This window comes from Aphelocoma coerulescens, chromosome 31 (genome assembly GCF_041296385.1).
Source record: "Aphelocoma coerulescens isolate FSJ_1873_10779 chromosome 31, UR_Acoe_1.0, whole genome shotgun sequence".
In the NCBI taxonomy this organism is placed as follows: Eukaryota; Metazoa; Chordata; class Aves; order Passeriformes; family Corvidae; genus Aphelocoma; species Aphelocoma coerulescens.
Window position 1 is genome coordinate 1,078,254 of NC_091044.1, and position 19,344 is coordinate 1,097,597.

The 19,344-nt window shown below is 67.5% G+C and overlaps 1 protein-coding gene across 1 annotated transcript in view; it reads right to left on the minus strand.

The window, feature by feature from the left end:
• Positions 1-19,344, minus strand: part of HUWE1 (HECT, UBA and WWE domain containing E3 ubiquitin protein ligase 1) — a 120,657-nt gene that overhangs the window by 26,612 nt on the left and 74,701 nt on the right. The window contains 15 exon segments of the mRNA XM_068998119.1: positions 2-204; positions 2,271-2,403; positions 2,993-3,149; positions 3,244-3,350; positions 4,944-5,299; positions 5,301-5,381; positions 5,454-5,572; positions 7,398-7,965; positions 10,011-10,113; positions 12,435-12,723; positions 14,214-14,425; positions 17,074-17,207; positions 17,356-17,572; positions 17,693-17,804; positions 17,806-17,912. Of these exon segments, the coding sequence (XP_068854220.1) occupies positions 2-204; positions 2,271-2,403; positions 2,993-3,149; positions 3,244-3,350; positions 4,944-5,299; positions 5,301-5,381; positions 5,454-5,572; positions 7,398-7,965; positions 10,011-10,113; positions 12,435-12,723; positions 14,214-14,425; positions 17,074-17,207; positions 17,356-17,572; positions 17,693-17,804; positions 17,806-17,912 (2,898 nt within the window).

The following is a 19,344-nucleotide window of genomic DNA, read 5'->3' on the forward strand; positions in this document are numbered from 1 at the left end:
CCCAGCCGGCCGGGCTGCTTGGCCTTGCGGTGCGCCCGGCGCGTGTCGTCGCGCAGCTGGATGATGACCTGCAGCACGCGCAGGAAGAAGCGCTGCGTGGACGTCTTGGAGGTCAGCACGGACATGGAGGGCAGCTGCAGCTCCCGGCCGCCCAGCGCCCGCTTCTGCGACGCCACGATGACCACGCTCTCGGCCGTGTCGAAGCTGCGGGGGACGGAGGGAGAGGGGGGAAGGGGGGTGGGTGGGGGGGGAGGGAGGGACAGCGGTCAGTGGAGAGGGGGGTGGGCAGTGGACAGTGGGCAGTGGGCAGTGGGGGGGGGATGGGGTGGGCAGTGGGCAGTGGGCAGTGGGGGGGGGGATGGGGTGGGCAGTGGGCAGTGGAGGGGGATGGGGTGGGCAGTGGGCAGTGGAGGGGGGATGGGGTGGGCAGTGGGCAGTGGAGGGGGAATGGGGTGGGCAGTGGGCAGCAAGGGGATGGGCAGTGGTCAGTGGGGGGGGATGGGGTGGGCAGTGGGCAGTAGGGGGAATGGGGGGACAGCGGTCAGTGAGGGGGACAAGGGGATGGGCAGTGGCCAGCGGGGGGCATGGACAGTGGTCAACAAGGGAATGGGCAGTGGTCAGCAGGGGAGTGGGCAGTGGTCAGTGGGGGGGGATGGGTTGGGCAGTGGGCAGCAGGGGGGGAATGGGTGGGCAGTGGTCAGCAAGGGGATGGGCAGTAGTCAGTGGGGGGGAATGGGGTGGGCAGTGGGCAGTGGGGGGGGGATGGGGTGGGCAGTGGGGGGAATGGGCAGTGGTCAGCAAGGGGATGGGCAGTGGTCAGTGGAGGGGAGGGGGGGACAACGGTCAGCAGGAGGAATGGGGTGGGCAGTGGGCAGTAGGGGGGAAGGGTGGGCAGTGGTCAGCAGGGGAATGGGCAGTGGTCAGTGGGGGGGATGGGGTGGGCAGTGGTCAGTAGGGGGGATGGGGTGGGCAGTGGGCAGTAGGAGGGGGAAAGGGTGGGCAGTGGTCAGTAGGGGGAATGGGCAGTGGTCAGCAGGGGGATGGGCAATGGTCAGCAAGGGGATGGGCAGTGGTCAGTAGGGGGCAAAGGGGGATGGGCAGTGGTCAGTAGGGGGATGGGCAGTGGGCAGTGGGGGGGAATGGGGTGGGCAGTGGTCAGTAGGGGGAAAGGGAAATGGGCAGTGGTCAGTAGGGGGAAAGGGAAATGGGCAGTGGTCAGTAGGGGGGGAATGGGCAGTGGTCAGTGGGGGGGGATGGGTTGGGCAGTGGTCAGTAGGGGGGAAAGGGGGATGGGAGAGTTAACGTCAGGTAAGAGAATCGGGTCAGGGCCAGGAGGGGTCAGTGGTGCCCAGGAGGGGTCAGCAGTGCCCAGGACAGGGCCAGGAGGGGGTCAGTGGTGCCCAGGAGGGGTCATTGGTGCCCAGGACGGGGGACAGGAGGGGTCAGCGGTGCCCAGGACAGGGGTCAGCAGTGCCCAGGACAGGAACAGGAGGGGTCAGCGGTGCCCAGGAGGGGTTAGCAGTGCCCAGCACGGGGGACAGGAGGGGTCAGTGGTGCCCAGCACAGGGGACAGGAAGGGTCAGCGGTGCCCAGGAGGGGTCAGTGGTGCCCAGCACAGGGGACAGGAGGGGTCAGCGGTGCCCAGGAGGGGTCAGCGGTGCCCAGGACAGGTGTCAGCAGTGCCCAGGACGGGGGACAGGAGGGGTCAGCGGTGCCCAGGACAGGGGTCACCAGTGCCCAGGACAGGAACAGGAGGGGTCAGTGGTGCCCAGCACGGGGGACAGGAGGGGTCAGTGGTGCCCAGGAGGGGTCAGCGGTGCCCAGGACAGAGGACAGGAGGAGTCAGTGGTGCCCAGCACAGGGGACAGGAGGGGTCAGAGGTGCCCAGGAGGGGTCAGTGGTGCCCAGCACAGGGGACAGGAGGGGTCAGCGGTGCCCAGGAGGGGTCAGCGGTGCCCAGGACAGAGGACAGGAGGAGTCAGTGGTGCCCAGCACAGGGGACAGGAGGGGTCAGAGGTGCCCAGGAGGGGTCAGCGGTGCCCAGGAGGGGTCAGCGGTGCCCAGGACAGAGGACAGGAGGAGTCAGTGGTGCCCAGCACAGGGGACAGGAGGGGTCAGAGGTGCCCAAGAGGAGTCAGTGGTGCCCAGGAGGGGTCAGCGGTGCCCAGGACAGGGGTCAGCGGTGCCCAGCACAGGGGACAGGAGGGGTCAGTGGTGCCCAGGAGGGGTCAGCGGTGCCCAGGAGGGGTCAGCGGTGCCCAGCCGCTCACCGGCTCTGCATTTTGCCCTTGAGTTTGGCGCTGGGGGGCTGCTCCTCGGGGAGCCCCTCGGGGGAGGGGGCCTCGAGCTGCGCCCGGCGCTGCTGCTCCAGGTTGTACTCGCGGAGCTCGGCCAGCAGCGTCCCTGGGGGGGGGCAGGGGGGTCACCGGGGGCTGCGACCCCCCGCTGACCACAGGGCACCCCCGGCTTGTCCACCTGGGACCCCCCTCACCCATCGGGTGGCACAGGGCCCCCCCAGGAACCCCCCTCACCCATCTGGACCCCCCCCCCACCTCAGGACCCCCCCTCACCAATCTGATGGCACAGGGCCCCCCCCAGGAACCCCCCAGGACCCCCCCTCACCGATCATGGCGGCACAGGGCCCCCCCCAGGGCCCCCCCAGGAACCCCCCTCACTGATCTGGCAGCACAGGGCCCCCCCAGGACCCCCCCAGGGCACCCCTCAGGACCCCCCTCACCGATCTGGCGGCACAGGGCCCCCCTAGAACCCCACCAGGGACCCCCCCTCACCGATCTGGCGGCACAGGACCCCCCCAGGAACCCCCCAGGACCCCCCCTCACCGATCTGATGGCACAGGGCCCCCCCAGGACCCCCCCATAACTATCAGGACCCCCCCAGGACCCCCCCTCACCGATCTGGCGGCACAGGGCCCCCCCCAGGACCCCCCCTCACCGATCTGGCGGCACAGGGCCCCCCCAGGACCCCCCCTCACCGATCTGGCGGCACAGGGCCCCCCCCAGCTGCCGGGCCCCGCTGAGCAGCAGCCGCAGCACCGTGTCCCGCGTCCCCGCGTCGCCCCGCGACAGCTGCAGCAGCACGTTGGCCGCGTCCTCCAGCCCCTCCTCCGAGCACGAGTGCGACGTCAGCACCTGGGGGGGGGCACGGGGGGGTTGGGGACACCTGGGGATACCTGGGGACACCTGGGGACCCCCGCCCCCCGCCCGGCCCCGGCCCCCCCGGTACCTCCACGGAGAGCTGGAGCTGGCTCTCGGTCAGGCCCGTGGCCGCCAGCCGCGAGTCGGGGCCGCCCTCGGGGAGCTTGGCCGGCGACTTGGAGCTCTTGCCAGGGGCTGGGGACAGCGGGGACACGGCGGCGCTGGGGTGGTGGCAGTGCCCGGGGGGTGCCACTGAGGCCACGGCCCCCCCAGGCTGCTCCCTGCGCCCGTCGTGTGCCCCGCGCCTGTGTCCCCGCGTCCCCATCTCTGTCCCTCCGTCCCTCCCTGTCCCCTCTGTCCCTCCATCCCCGTCCCTCCATCCCTCCCTGTCCCCTCTGTCCCTCCATCCCCGTCCCTCCATCCCTCCCTGTCCCCTCTGTCCCTCCATCCCCCCATCCCTCCATCCCTCCCTGTCCCCTCTGTCCCTCCATCCCCGTCCCTCCATCTCTCCCTGTCCCTCTGTCCCTCTCTGTCCCTCTTGTCCCTCTGTCCCTCCATCCCCCCATCCCTCCATCCCTCCCTGTCCCCTCTGTCCCTCCATCCCCGTCCCTCCATCTCTCCCTGTCCCTCTGTCCCTCTTGTCCCTCCCTGTTCCTCTGTCCCTCCATCCCCCCGTCCCTCCCTGTCCCCTGTCCCCGTCCCTCCATCCCCGTCCCTCTGTCCCTCCCTGTCCCCTCTGTTGCTCCATCCCTCTGTCCCTCCCTGTCCCTCTGTCCCTCCCTGTCCCGTCCCTCTGTAACGTCTGTCCCCCCCATCCCTCCCTGTCCCCTCTGTCCCACCCCGTCCCTCTGTCCCATCCCCTCTGTCCCTCCCTGTCCTCCCCATTCCCTCTATCCCCTCTGTCCCCCTGTCCTTCCCTGTCCCCTGTCCCTCTGTCCCTCCATCCCCGTCCCTCTGTCCCTCCCTGTCCCCTCTGTTGCTCCATCCCTCTGCCCCTCCCTGTCCCGTCCCTCGGTAACCTCTGTCCCCCTGTCCCTCCCTGTCCCCCCATCCCTCCCTGTCCCCTCTGTCCCTCCCCGTCCCTCTGTCCCCATCCCCTCTGTCCCTCCCTGTCCCCCCCCCGTTCCCTCTATCCCCTCTGTCCCCCTGTCCCTCCTTGTCCCCTCCATACCCCCGTCCCTCCCTGTCCCCCACCGTCCCTCTGTCCCCCCATCTCCCGTCCCTCCGTCCCCTCTGTCCCTCCCTGTCACCTGTCTGTCCCCATCCTTCTGTTCCTCCCTGTCCCCTCTGCCCCTCCCTGTCCCTCTGTCCCTCTGTCCATCCCCTCTGTCCCTCCCTGTCCCCTCCGACCCCTCTGCCCCTCCCTGTCCCTCTGTCCTCCCCCCGTCCCTCTGTCCCTCCCTGTCCCTCTGTCCCTCCATCCCCCCGTCCCTCCCTGTCCCTGTCCCCTGTCCCCTGTCCCCGTCCCTCCATCCCCGTCCCTCTGTCCCTCCCTGTCCCTCTGTCCCTCCCTGTCTCCCCCGTCCCCTCTATCCCCCTGTCCCTCCTTGTCCCCTCCATACCCCCGTCCCTCCCTGTCCCCCCCATCCCCCTGTCCCTCCCTGTCCCCTCTGTCCCCCCATCCCTCTGTCCCCCCTGTCCCTCTGTCCATCCCCTCTGTCCCTCCCTGTCCCCTCTGTCCCCCTCTATCCCTCTGTCCCTCCTTGTCCCTCTGTCCCCTCCATCCCTCCCTGTCCCCCTGTCCCCCCATCCCCTCCGCCCCCCTTTCCCCCCCATCCCCACACTCACCCGCGGTTCCTCCTCCTCCTCCTCCTCCCGTGGCCGCGCCGCCGCCGCCGTTCCCTCCCTGTCCCGGGGGGCTCCCGGGCGCTGCCGTCCCCGTCCCCGTCCCAGCCCCCGCAGCGGGCGGGGCGGGCGCGGGGGGGGCGGGGGCTCCGTTCTGGGGCGCTGCCCCCCCCTCGCCGGCCTTGCCCCCCTCGGGGAGGGCGATGGAGATGAGGGACAGGAGGCGCAGCAGCTTCTCGGTGAGGAGGGGGCTGCGGCGGATGACGCCGTGCGACAGCATGTTCATCAGCTGCCCCAGCGGCGACGCCTCCAGGCCCCCCCCGGCCGCCTCGGGCTCGGGACCCCCCCCCGCCGCCCCCCGCCCGCGCCGAGCCCTTGCCCTTGCGGCTCACGTTCATGTTGTCCAGCTTGACCAGCAGGTCCCAGAAATCGGTGGACAGGCTGCCCGCCTGGGGGGGGGGCTGGGCGGGGGAAGGGGCGCCCGAAGGTGGGGGAGGGGGAGGGGGAGCCGGCGGGGTTTGGGGGGGTGGGGGAGGGCAAGGGCTGCCCCCGGATTTGGGGGGGCCGCGGTCGCGCTCCGGGTCGGTCGCGGGGTCTCGGCCTCGCTGTTGGGTGAAGTGGCTGGGGAAGACCTGGGGGGGGAAAAGGGGGGGGGAATTGGGGGAGGTGCTGGTGACCCCAAAATCACCCCCAGAGTCCCCTTCTTCCCCCCCACCCCACCCCCACGGGGAGGCCTCAGTCAGCCCCCCCCCCCCCCCGAGGCCCCACGCAGGTTTTGGGGGATCCCCCCCACCTCCCCCAAGTGATGCTGCTGGGACCCCGAGCGTGGGGAGGGGTCCCCGGTTGTGCCCCCACAAAGCACCCCCAGGTGTGGGGGTCCCCCAGCCCCCCCATGGAATGTTCCAGTGACCCCCAGAGGCCCCAGCTCCACCAAGGAACCCCAAACTTAACCCTTAACCCGCCCTGGCGCACCCCAATGTGTCCCAGTGTCCCCCAGAATCCTCAAGGAACCTCCCAGGAACCCAAGAGTGCTCTCTAGTGTTTCCCAGTTCCCCCAAAGCACCCCAAACCCCCCCATAATGCACTCCAGCACCTCCCAACCCCCCCAGTTCCCACCAAAGACCCCCAAACCCCCCAATAACGCACTCCAGCGCCTCCCAAACCCCCCCAGTTCCCACCAAAGACCCCCAAACCCCCCAATAACGCACTCCAGTGCCTCCCAAACCCCCCCAGTTCCCACCAAAGACCCCCAAACCCCCCAATAACGCACTCCAGCGCCTCCCAAACTCCCCCAGTTCCCACCAAAGACCCCCAAGCCCCCCCAAAAACGCACTCCAGCGCCTCCCAAACCCCCCCAGTTCCCACCAAAGACCCCCAAACCCCCCAATAACGCACTCCAGCGCCTCCCAAACCCCCCCAGTTCCCACCAAAGACCCCCAAACCCCCCAAAAACGCACTCCAGCGCCTCCCAAACTCCCCCAGTTCCCACCAAAGACCCCCAAGCCCCCCCAAAAACGCACTCCAGTGCCTCCCAAACCCCCCCAGTTCCCACCAAAGACCCCCAAGCCCCCCCAAAAACGCACTCCAGTGCCTCCCAAACCCCCCCAGTTCCCACCAAAGACCCCCAAACCCCCCAAAAACGCACTCCAGTGCCTCCCAAACCCCCCCAGTTCCCACCAAAGACCCCCAAGCCCCCCCAAAAACACACTCCAGTGCCTCCCAAACCCCCCCAGTTCCCACCAAAGACCCCCAAACCCCCCAAAAACACACTCCAGTGCCTCTCAGCTCCCCCCAAACCCCCCCATAACGCACTCCAGTGCCTCCCAAACCCCCCCAGCTCCCCCCAAACCCCCCCAAAACCACACTCCAGCGCCTCCCAAACCCCCCCAGCTCCCCCCAAAGACCCCCAAACCCCCCAAAAACACACTCCAGTGCCTCTCAGCTCCCCCCAAACCCCCCCATAACGCACTCCAGCGCCTCCCAAACCCCCCAGTTCCCACCAAAGACCCCCAAACCCCTCCAAAATGCACTCCAGCACCTCCCAAACCCCCCCATCTCCCCCCAAACCCCCCCAAAACCACACTCCAGCGCCTCCCAAACCCCCCCAGCTCCCCCCAAAGACCCCCAAACCCCCCAAAAACACACTCCAGTGCCTCTCAGCTCCCCCCAAACCCCCCCAAAACGCACTCCAGCGCCTCCCAAACCCCCCAGTTCCCACCAAAGACCCCCAAACCCCTCCAAAATGCACTCCAGCGCCTCCCAAACCCCCCCATCTCCCCCCAAACCCCCCCAAAACCACACTCCAGCACCTCCCAAACCCCCCCATCTCCCCCCAAACCCCCCCAAAACCACACTCCAGCACCTCCCAAACCCCCCCAGCTCCCCCCAAAACCACACTCCAGCGCCTCCCAAACCCCCCCCCAGCTCCCCCAAAGACCCCCCAAACCCCCCCCAAACCTTGGCCAGCTGGATGAGCGTGTCCAGGACGTGCCGGCACACCACGGGGGCGGCCTGGGGGTGGATGTGGACGGCGGAGCCGGCGGCCGCCCCGTGCTTCTCGGTGTGCTTGCGGCCGGGCACGCGCTGGATCTGGAAGATGTTGGTGCGGCAGCCCAGGGCGGCGTCCATGGACACGGAGAGCCAGGACAGCTGCCCCGAGCTCCGGGACTCCACGCGGTGCAGCAGGTCCAGCCCGCGCGGCTCCGCGGCCGAGCCGGGCCCGGCGCGAGCTCCCCCCCGGCCGCCCCTCGGCCGCTCCTCGGCGCCCGGGCCGGGGGTCCCGCGGGGGGTCTCGAGGCAGAGCTCGCTCTCGCTGCTGCGCTGCAGGATGGACAGCAGGCTCCGCACCACCCAGCCCCGCGTGGGCGCGTGGTAGCACAGGTTGCGCAGGACGCGGTGCAGCCGGCTCGTGTTCAGCTTGGGCTCGTCCACGAAGAGCAGCACCAGCAGGCACGAGAGCGCCTCGTGGTCCAGCAGCAGCCGCCCGCGCAGCCGCAGCAGGCTGTCCACGCTGCTGCCCGCCGGCCTGGGGGGGAGAGCTGGGGTTAGCCCAAACTGAGCCCAAACTGAGCCCAAAATGAGCCCAAACCAACCCCAAACTGCCCTGTCCACGCTGCTGCCCGCCGGCCTAGGGGGAGAGCTGGGGTTAGCCCAAACTGAGCCCAAAATGAGCCCAAAATGAGCCCAAAATGAGCCCAAAATGAGCCCAAACCAAACCCAAACTGAGCCCAAATTGAACCCAAACTGAGCCCAAACTGAGACCAAACTGAGCCCAAACTGAGCCCAAATTGACCCCAAACTGCCCTGTCCACGCTGCTGCCCGCCGGCCTGGGGGGGAGAGCTGGGGTTAACCCAAACTGAGCCCAAACTGAGCCCAAACCAAACCCAAACTGAGCCCAAACTGCCCTGTCCACGCTGCTGCCCGCCGGCCTGGGAGGGAGAGCTTGGGTTAACCCAAACTGAGCCCAAAATGAGCCCAAAATGAGCCCAAACTGAGCCCAAACTGAGCCCAAACCAAACCCAAACTGAGCCCAAATTGAACCCAAACTGAGCCCAAACTGAGCCCAAATTGACCCCAAACTGAGCCCAAACTGAGCCCAAACTGCCCTGTCCACGCTGCTGCCCGCCGGCCTGGGAGGGAGAGCTTGGACTGAGCTTGGACTGACCCCAAACTGAGCCCAAACCGACCCTGAACTGACCCCAAACTGAGCCCAAACTGCCCTGTCCACACTGCTGCCCGCCAGCCTGGGAGGGAGAGCTTGGGTTAACCCAAACTGAGCCCAAACTGAGCCCAAACTGCCCTGTCCGTGCTGCTGCCCGCCGGCCTGGGGGGAGAGCTTGGATTAACCCAAACTGAGCCCAAACTGAGCCCAAACCAAACCCAAACTGAGCCCAAACCAACCCCAAACTGCCCTGTCCACACTGCTGCCTGCCGGCCTGGGGGGAGAGCTTGGGTTAACCCAAACTGAGCCCAAACCAACCCCAAACTGCCCTGTCCTTGCTGTTGCCCACCGGCCTGGGGGGCAGGACTGTATCCCAAACTGACCCCAAAGTGACCCCAAACACAGACACCCCCCTGTGCCCTCTGCCCCACAGTGACCCCATCCCAGCCTCACTGACCTGCAGTGACCCCATCCCTGCCCCACTGACCCACAGTGACCCCCTGCCCCACTGACCCCCTGCCCCACTGACCCGCAGTGACCCCATCCCTGCCCCACTGACCCACAGTGACCCCCAGCCCCACTGACCCGCAGTGATCCCTGCCCCACTGACCCGCAGTGACCCCATCCCTGCCCCACTGACCCGCAGTGACCCCCAGCCCCACTGACCCGCAGTGACCCCCTGCCCCACTGACCCGCAGTGACCCCATCCCTGCCCCACTGACCTGCAGTGACCCCATCCCTGCCCCACTGACCCGCAGTGAACCCGCGCCCCACTGACCCGCAGTGACCCCATCCCTGCCCCACTGACCTGCAGTGACCCCATCCCCGCCCCACTGACCCGCAGTGACCCCATCCCTGCCCCACTGACCCGCAGTGACCCCATCCCCGCCCCACTGACCCGCAGTGACCCCCACCCCACTGACCCGCAGTGACCCCATCCCTGCCCCACTGACCCGCAGTGACCCCCAGCCCCACTGACCCGCAGTGACCCCATCCCCGCCCCACTGACCCGCAGTGACCCCATCCCTGCCCCACTGACCTGCAGTGACCCCATCCCCGCCCCACTGACCCGCAGTGACCCCATCCCTGCCCCACTGACCCGCAGTGACCCCCACCCCACTGACCCGCAGTGACCCCATCCCCGCCCCACTGACCCGCAGTGACCCCCCGCCCCACTGACCTGCAGTGACCCCCAGCCCCACTGACCCACAGTGACCCCATCCCTGCCCCACTGACCCACAGTGACCCCATCCCTGCCCCACTGACCCACAGTGACCCCCAGCCCCACTGACCCGCAGTGACCCCATCCCTGCCCCACTGACCCACAGTGACCCCATCCCAGCCCCACTGACCCACAGTGACCCCCAGCCCCACTGACCCGCAGTGACCCCATCCCTGCCCCACTGACCTGCTGTGGGTGCCGGTGCCCCCCATGTGGAAGGTGCCCCCCCTCTGCACCGCCAGCCGCGTGTACTGAACGCCCCGGTTCCCGCTGAGCCGGCTCGTGAACGCTGCGGGGACAAGGACGCGTCACAGCGGGGACAGCGGGGACGTGTCACACACCGGGGACACTGGGGATGTGTCACACACTGGGGACGTGTCACACACTGGGGACGTGTCACACACTGGGGACACCGAGGACGTGTCACACACTGGGGATGTGTCACACACTGGGGACACCACGGACGTGTCACACACCAGGGACGTGTCACACACCGGGGACGTGTCACACACTGGGGACACTGGGGACGTGTCACACACTGGGGATGTGTCACACACTGGGGACACCGGGGACGTGTCACACACCGGGGACACTGGGATTGTGTCACACACTGGGAACATGTCACACACCGGGGACAGCAGGGACATGTCACACACCAGGGACGTGTCACACACTGGGAACATGTCACACACCGGGGACAGCAGGGACATGTCACACACCAGGGACGTGTCACACACTGGGGACGTGTCACACATTGGGGACGTGTCACACATTGGGGACAGCAGGAACATGTCACACACTGGGGATGTGTCACACACTGGGGACACCAGGGATATGTCACACACTGGGGACACTGGGGACGTGTCACACACTGGGGACACTGGGGACATGTCACACACTGGGGACACCAGGGACGCGTCACACACCAGGGACACTCGGGATGTGTCACACACCGGGGTCGTGTCACACACCGGGGACGTGTCACACACCGGGGATGTGTCACACACCGGGGACACTCGGGATGTGTCACACACTGGGGACACTGGGGACGTGTCACACATTGGGGACAGCAGGAACGTGTCACACATTGGTTATGTGTCACACACTGGGGACATGTCACACACTGGGGACACTGGTGATGTGTCACACACTGGGGACATGTCACTGGGGACACTGGTGATGTGTCACACACTGGGGACACTGGTGACGTGTCACACACTGGGGACACCAGGGTTGTGTCACACACCGGGGACGTGTCACACACTGGGGACGTGTCACACATTGGGGACACCAGGGACATGTCACACACTGGGGACACCGGGGACATGTCACGCATTGGTGATGTGTCACACACCGGGGACACTGGGGTTGTGTCACACACCGGGGACACCAGGGATGTGTCACACACTGGGGACAGCGGGGTTGTGTCACACACCGGGGACGTGCCACACACCGGGGACATGTCACACACTGGGGATGTGTCACACACCGGGGACGTGTCACACACCGGGGACAGCACCAGGGAAGGTGCCACGTGTCAGGGACACGTCACACGATGGGGTTGGGGGGGCTGAGGGAATCGGGGTGGGGGCACAGGGCATGGGGGAGGAGGGGAACTGGGGGGTCTGAGGGAATGGGGGGCAGAGGGAAGCAGGGGGGCCACAGAGGGAACTGGGGGGGATGCGGAGTGAACTGGGGGGGACATGAAGGGAACTGGGGGGGACACGGAGGGAACTGGGGGGACATGGAGGGAACTGGGGCGACGCGGGGGGAACTGGGGGGACATGGAGGGAACTGGGGCGACGCGGGGGGAACTGCGGGGGACACAGAAGGAACTGGGGGCTCTGAGGGAACTGGGGGGCCACGGAGGGAGCTGGGGGGACATGGAGGGAACTGGGAGATCTGAGGGAACTAGGGGGGGCACAGAGGGAACTGGGGGCTCTGAGGGAACTGGGGGAGCCATGGAGGGAACTGGGGGGACATGGAGGGAACTGGGGGGGACAGGGAGAGAACTGGGGGGGAGCATGGAGGGAACTGGGGGGGGCACAGAGGGAACTGGGGGCTCTGAGGGAACTGGGGGGCCCACGGAGGAAACTGGGGGGACATGGAGGGAACTGAGGGGGCACAGAGGGAACTGGGGGATCTGAGGGAACTGGGGGGGACATGGAGGGAACTGGGGGGGGAATGGAGGGAACTGGGGGGACATAGAGGGAACTGGGGAGGACGTGGAGAGAATTGGGGGGGACACAGAGGGAACTGGGGGATCTGAGGGAACTGGGGGGGACATGGAGGGAACTGGATGGGGAATGGAGGGAACTGGGGGGACATGGAGGGAACTGGGGAGGACGTGGAGAGAATTGGGGGGGACACAGAGTGAACTGGGGGATCTGAGGGAACTGGGGGGGACATGGAGGGAACTGGATGGGGAATGGAGGGAACTGGGGGGACATGGAGGGAACTGGGGAGGACGTGGAGAGAATTGGGGGGGACACAGAGTAAACTGGGGGATCTGAGGGAACTGGAGGGGCCACGGAGGGAACTGGGGGCCGGCAGGGCGGGGCGGGGCGGGGCGGGGCGGGGCAGGGCGGGGCAGGGCGGGGCCGCGCTCACCGGGGCTGCGCAGGATGGCCGAGAGCGCCGAGGTGCTGGAGTGGCCGAAGAGGCGCTCGTGCATCAGCTGCCGCTGCCGCGCCTCCTGCTCGCGCCGCAGCGCCTGCGCCTCGGCCGCGATGTCCGGCGGCATCACGGCCAGCACCGAGTCCTCCATGTCCTCCAGCACCGAGCGCCGCAGCTCGGACGGCAGCGTCTGGATGAACGTCACCGGGTCCATGGGCGCGTCCGAGCCCGTGGCCTGCGCCAGCTCCCGCCGCTGCTGCTCTGCCCGCTGCTGCGCCAGCACCTGCGGGGGGACAGCGCTGGGACGCGGCCACGCCACGCCCGGGGGAGGCCGCGGCCCCAGGGACACGCGCGGAGGAGGACACGCCCGCAGGGAAACGCCCGGAAAAGGCCACGCCCCCAGGGACACGCCCGGAAAAGGCCACGCCCCCAGGGACACGCCCGGGGAGGCCACGCCCCCAGGGACATGCAGGGAAAAGGTCACGTCCCCAGGGACACGCCCGGAAAAGGCCACGCCCCCAGGGACACGCCCGGAAAAGGCCACGCCCCCACGGGACACACACGGAGGACACGCCCTCAGGGACACGCCCCAAAAAGGCCACGCCCCCAGGGCCACGCCCAGACAAGGGCACGCCCCCAGGGACACACACGGAGGACACGCCCCAAAAAGGCCACGCCCCCAGGGCCACGCCCAGACAAGACCACGCCCCCAGGGAAACGTCCGGAAAAGGCCACGCCCCCAGGGACACGTCCTGGAAAAGCCACGCCCTAAAAGGCCACGCCCCCAAATGGACATACCCCAAAAGGGATACACCCCAAAGCAATCACATCCAAAAAGGCCCTTCCCCCACATGGACACGCCCTAAGAGGCCACACCCTAGTGTGGACACGCCCAGAAGAGGCCACACCCCTAACTGGACACACCCTAAGGTGGGCACACCCTGAAGATGCCACACCCCCAAAGCAATCGCATCCCAAAAGGCCACGTCCCCACGTGGGCACGCCCAAAGAGGCCACACCCCCATGGGGACACACCCCCAACTGGACACGCCCCAAAGCGGCCACACCCCGATGGGGACACACCCCAAAGAGGCCACACCCCAAAGCAATCACATCCACAAAGACCATACCCCACAAAGGCCACGCCCCCACATAGCACCACACCCATACATGGACACGCCCCCAAAGGCCACGCCCCCAAAGGCCACGCCCCCATGTGGACACACCCCAAGAGGCCACAATCCCAAAGCAACCACATCCCAAAAGGCCACGCCCCACCCAGACCACACCCACCCTTAGCCCCACCCAAGACCACACCCACCCTTAGCCCCACCCAAGACCACACCCACCCTTAGCCCCACCCAGACCACACCCACCCTTAGCCCCACCCAAGACCACACCCACCCTTAGCCCCACCCAAGACCACACCCACCCTTAGCCCCACCCAAACCACACCCACCCTTAGCCCCACACCCACCCTTAGCCCCTCCCAGACCACACCCACCCTTAGCCCCGCCCAGACCACACCCACCCTTAGCCCCGCCCAGACCACACCCACCCTTAGCCCCACCCAAACCACACCCACCCGTAGCCCCGCCCCAGGGCCACACCCACCCTTAGCCCCACCCCAGTGCCACACCCACTTTTAGCCCCACCCCAGGGCCATACCCACCCTTAGCCCCGCCCCTTCACCCCACCCAAGACCACGCCCACCCCTTCACCCCGCCCCTCAGCCCCACCCCAGGACCACGCCCAGCCCGTGGCCACGCCCACCTCCTCCTGGATGGCCGGGGGCAGCGCCGCCAGGAACTCGGGGCTGACCTCGGTCAGGCCGGGCGTGGCCACCACGGGCGGGGCGGGGCTGGCGGCGGGCGGGGCCCGCGCGGGCGGGCGGATGCCCAGCTGGTTCTGCAGCACCTCGCGCCGGATGTCGTCGGGCAGCGCCGCCAGGAAGGACGGGTCCACGCCCTCGGGGAGGCTGATCCCTGCGGACGCCGCGGGGACGCGTCGGGGACGGCCCCAGGGACAGCCCGGAACCAACGGGGACAGCCTGAGATCCCCTGGGAACCGCCCGAGACCACCCGGGAACCGCCCGAGACCACCCGGGGACAGCCCGGAACCAACGGGGACAACTCGAGATCCCCCGGGAACCGCCCGAGACCACCCGGGAACCGCCCGAGACCACCCGGGAACCACCCGAGATCCCCTGGGAACCGCCCGAGACCACCCGGGGACAGCCCGAGATCACCCGGGGACAACCCGAGATCTCCCGGGAACCGCCCGAGACCACCCGGGAACCGCCCGAGACCACCCGGGAACTGCCTGAGACCACCCAGGAACTGCCCGAGACCACCTGGGAACCGCCCGAGACCACCCGGGGACAGCCCGGAACCAACGGGGACACCCTGGAACCAACGGGGACAGCCCTAAAACCTCCCAGGGACACCCCAAAATCATCAGGGACACCCTGGAACCAACAGGGACACCCCAGAATCTCCCAGGGACACCCCAGAATCTCCCAGGGACACCCTGGAACCAACAGGGACATCTCTAAAAACTCCCAGGGACACCCCAAAACCACCAGGGACAACCCTAAAACCTCCCAAGGACACCCTGGAACCATCAGGGACACCTTAAAACCCCAGGGACAGCCTGGAACCAACAGGGATATCCCTAAAAACCTTCAGGGACCCCCCAAAATCTCCCAGGGACACCCTGGAACCAACGGGGACACCCTAAAACCTCCCAGGGACACCCCAAAACCATCAGGGCCATCCCTAAAAACCCCAGGGACACCCTGAAACCTCCCAGGGACACCCCGGAACCAACAAGGACCTCCCTAAAAACCTTCAGGGACACCCCAAAAATCTCCCAGGGACACCCTGGAACCACCAGGAACACCCTAAAATCCTCCAGGGATATCCCTAAAAACCTTTGGGGACACCCCGAAACCCCCAGGGACCCCTCAAAAACACCCCAAGGATCCCAAGGGGACACAGGGGGGGTCAGGGGGGGTCACTGACCGGTCAGGGGGGACACAGGGGGGGTTGTGGGGGTCACTGATCAGTCAGGGGGGACACAGGGGGGGTTGTGGGGGTCACTGATCAGTCAGGGGGGACACAGGGGGGGTTGGGGGGGTCACTGACCAGTCAGGGGGGACACAGGGGGGGTCAGGGGGGGTCACTGACCGGTCAGGGGGGACACAGGGGGGTTTGGGGGGGGTCACTGACTGGCCGGGGGGACACCGGGGGGGTCAGGGCGGTCACTGACTGGTCAGGGGGGGTCACTGACCAGCCAGGGTGGGTCAGGGGGGGTCACTGACCGGCCAGGGTGGGTCAGGGGGGGTCACTGACCGGCCAGGGTGGGTCAGGGGGGGGTCACTGACTGGTCAGGGTGGGTCAGGAGGGGTCAGTGGGGGTCACTGACCGGTCAGGAGGGGACACAGGGGGGGTCACTGACCAGCTGGGGTGGGTCGGGGGGGGTCACTGACCAGTCAGGAGGGGACACCGGGGGGGTCAGGGGGGGTCACTGACCGGTCAGGAGGGACACAGGGGGGGTTGGGGGGGGTCACTGACTGGTCAGGAGGGGACCCTGGGGGGGTCAGGGGGGGTCACTGACCAGTCAGGAGGGGACACCGGGGGGGTCAGGGGGGGTCACTGACTAGTCGGGGGGACACAGAGGGGGTTGGGGGGGTCACTGACCGGTCAGGGGGGACACAGGGGGGGTTGGGGGGTCACTGACTGGCTGGGGGGACACGGGGGGGGGGGGGTCACTGACCGGTCAGGGGATCGGGGGCGTCACTGACCGACCAGAGGGACACAGGAGAGGTCACTGACCGGTCGGGGGGGGGGACACGAGGGGGGGCCACTGACTGGCCAAAGGGACACAGGGGGGGTCGGGGTGGTCACTGACCAGTCAGGGGGGGTCACTGACCAGTCAGGTGAGGTCAGGAGGGGTCACTAACTGGCCAGGGGGGACACAGGGGGGGTCAGGGGGGTCACTGACTGGCCGGGGGGGAGGGACACAGATGGGGTCACTGACCATCCAGGGGGAGGTCAGGGGGGGTCACTGACCAGCTGGGGGGGACACAGGAGTGGGTCGGGGGGGGTCACTGACCAGCCAGGGGGGACACTGGGGCAGTCAGGGGGGGTCACTGACTGGTCAGGGGGGACACCAGGGGGGTCAGAGGGGGTCACTGACTGGTCAGGAAGGGACACGGGGGGGTCACTGACCGGTCAGGGGGGACACAGGGGGGGTCAGGGGGGTCACTGACTGGTCAGGGGGGACACAGGGGGCTCAGGGGGGGTCACTGACTGGTCAGGGGGGACACCAGGGGGGTCAAGGGGGACACCGGGGGGGTCAGGGGGGGTCACTGACCAGTCAGGAGGGGACACGGGGGGGGTCAGGGGGGGTCACTGACCGGTCAGGAGGGGACACGGGGGGGGTCAGGGGGGACACCGGGGGGGTCAGGGGGGGTCACTGACCAGTCAGGAGGGGACACGGGGGGGGTCAGGGGGGGTCACTGACCGGTCAGGAGGGACACTGGGGGGGTCAAGGGGGACACCGGGGGGGTCAGGGGGGTCACTGACCGGTCAGGAGGGGACACGGGGGGGGGTCAGGGGGGGTCACTGACCGGCCAGCGGATCCTCCTCCTCGCTGCTGGTGGACGGCAGCGGCTCCTCCAGGATCCCGCGCGAGTCGGCCCCGGAGATGGCCCCGGCCGAGTCCCGCGTGGACGAACTCTCCGAGGACGAGGCGGGGGGGGAGCTGGGGGGGGGGAAGGGAAGGGAAGGGGGGACATCCCCGAGCTGTGACATCACCGGGAGGGGGAGGGGGACACCCCAAAACCACACACACACACCCCTCCCCCCCCACGGTGGGGAAAAAAGGGGGGGGGGGGGGGGTCGGGTCTCACCTATCGTCCGGCGGCTGAGCGGCGTCGGGAGGGGCCGGAGGGGGTCCTTGGGGGGTCCCGGGGGGGTTTTGTGGGGCGGTGGGGGCGGGGGGAGCCCCCCCTGACTCCTCCAAGGTGCAGGAGGCCAAGCTGGAGGTGTCCATGGGGGATCCCTCCAGCTGGCTGCTCACGGCCGTCAGCGCGTCCGAGTCCTCCGCCCGCTCCGGGGACAGCGACGCTGCGGGGAGGGGGGAGGGGACACGGCACTGCAGAGGCCCCCCCCCACCACCCACGGATTTGGGGAGACACCCCCAGAGGCTGAAAAAGCCCTAAAACCCCCCCAAAACGTGGCACTTACTGATGGTGGGGGCGGGCGACAGCTCCATCTGAGTGGCCTCGGCGTCTTGGGGGGGTCGGCCGGGCCCCCCCTCTTCGTGTTCGGGGGGTTGGGGGGGGCGAGCGGGGAGTTGGAGGGGTCCCGAGGGGGGGGTCTGGGGGGGTCGGGATGGGTTCCAGCATCACCAGGGTCCGGTGGGAGCCGGGAGGGGGGGTCTCTCCCGCCGCCGTCCCGCTGTGTTCTGGGGGGGGGAGGGGGAGGTGGGACACACGTGGGGGGATCAGTATTGGGGAGGGGGGGGGGGTCCAGAGATCTGGGAGCCTCCCCCCAACCCCCCCACTCGCACCCCAAAATATCCCCTGTGCCCCGTTTTTGGGGAATCCCTGACCCCCAGCTGTGGTGTAAAATGAGGAGGGGTCCCCAGTGGGGATAGGGGAGAGTTTGGGGGGGGGGGCCCATCCCACCCCTTAAATTATATCGAAGCCCTCCAAACCCCCTAGAACCCCCTAAATCCCATCAAATGCCTCCCCCAAAATCCCCAAACCCCTTTTAACCCCTCAAGCACCCCCTAAAACCCCTCATTAACCCCAAAAAAACCCTAAGACCCCCCATTAACCCCCAAAAAAAACCCCTAAACCCCATTAACCCCAAAAAAAAGCCTAAAACCCCCCTAAACCCCACCAAAACCCTCCCCAAAAACCCCTCCAAATCCCCTAAAATGCCCCATAACCCCATCAAACCCCTCCCCATGTACCCCAAAACCCCTTTTAACCCCTCAAGCACCCCCCAAAACCCCCCATTAACCCCTCCAAACCCCCTAAAACCCCCCATTAACCCCTCCAAACCCCTAGAACCCCCTAAACCCCATCAAACCCCTCCCCATGTACCCCAAAACCCCTTTTAACCCCTCAAGCATCCCCAAAACCCCCCATTAACCCCTCCAAACCCCCTAAAAGCCCCCTGAACCCCATCAAACCCCTCCCCAAAAACCCCAAAACGCTTTTCAGCACCCAAACCACCCCCTAAACCCCATTAAACCCCTCCCCATGTACCCCAAAAACCCCAAAACCCCTCCAAACCACCCCCTAAACCCCATTAAACCCCTCCCCATGTACCCCAAAAACCCCAAAACCCCTCCAAACCACCCCCTAAATCCCCCCATTAAACCCTCCAAGCCCCCTCAAACCCCCCATAACCACATCAAACCCCTCCCCAAAAACCCCAAAACCCCTCCAAGCCCCCCAAGCACCCCTTAAACCGCCCCCCTTCCCCCCTTTTAACCCCTTCCAGCCCCCTCCACCCCATCCAGCTGTGCCCTAAAATGAGGAGAGGTCCCCCCCACTGGGGGTAGGGGGGAGTTTGGGGGGCAGGAGACAACTCAGGGGGGGCCCATCCCACCCCTAAAGCTAAAATCACCCCCTGAGCCACATCGAGCTCCTCCAAAGCCCCTGAAACTCCCCATAAGCCATCCCCAAAAACCCCAAAACGCCTTTCAGCACCCCAACCACCCCCGAAACCCCATCAAACCCCTCCAAACCCTTCCCCACGTACCCCAAAAGACCCCAAACCCCTCCAAACCCCCCGAGCACCCCCCATAACCGCATCAAACCCCTCCCCACGCACCCCGAAAACCCCCAAATCCCCCATAACCCCCAAGCACCTCCTAAAACCCC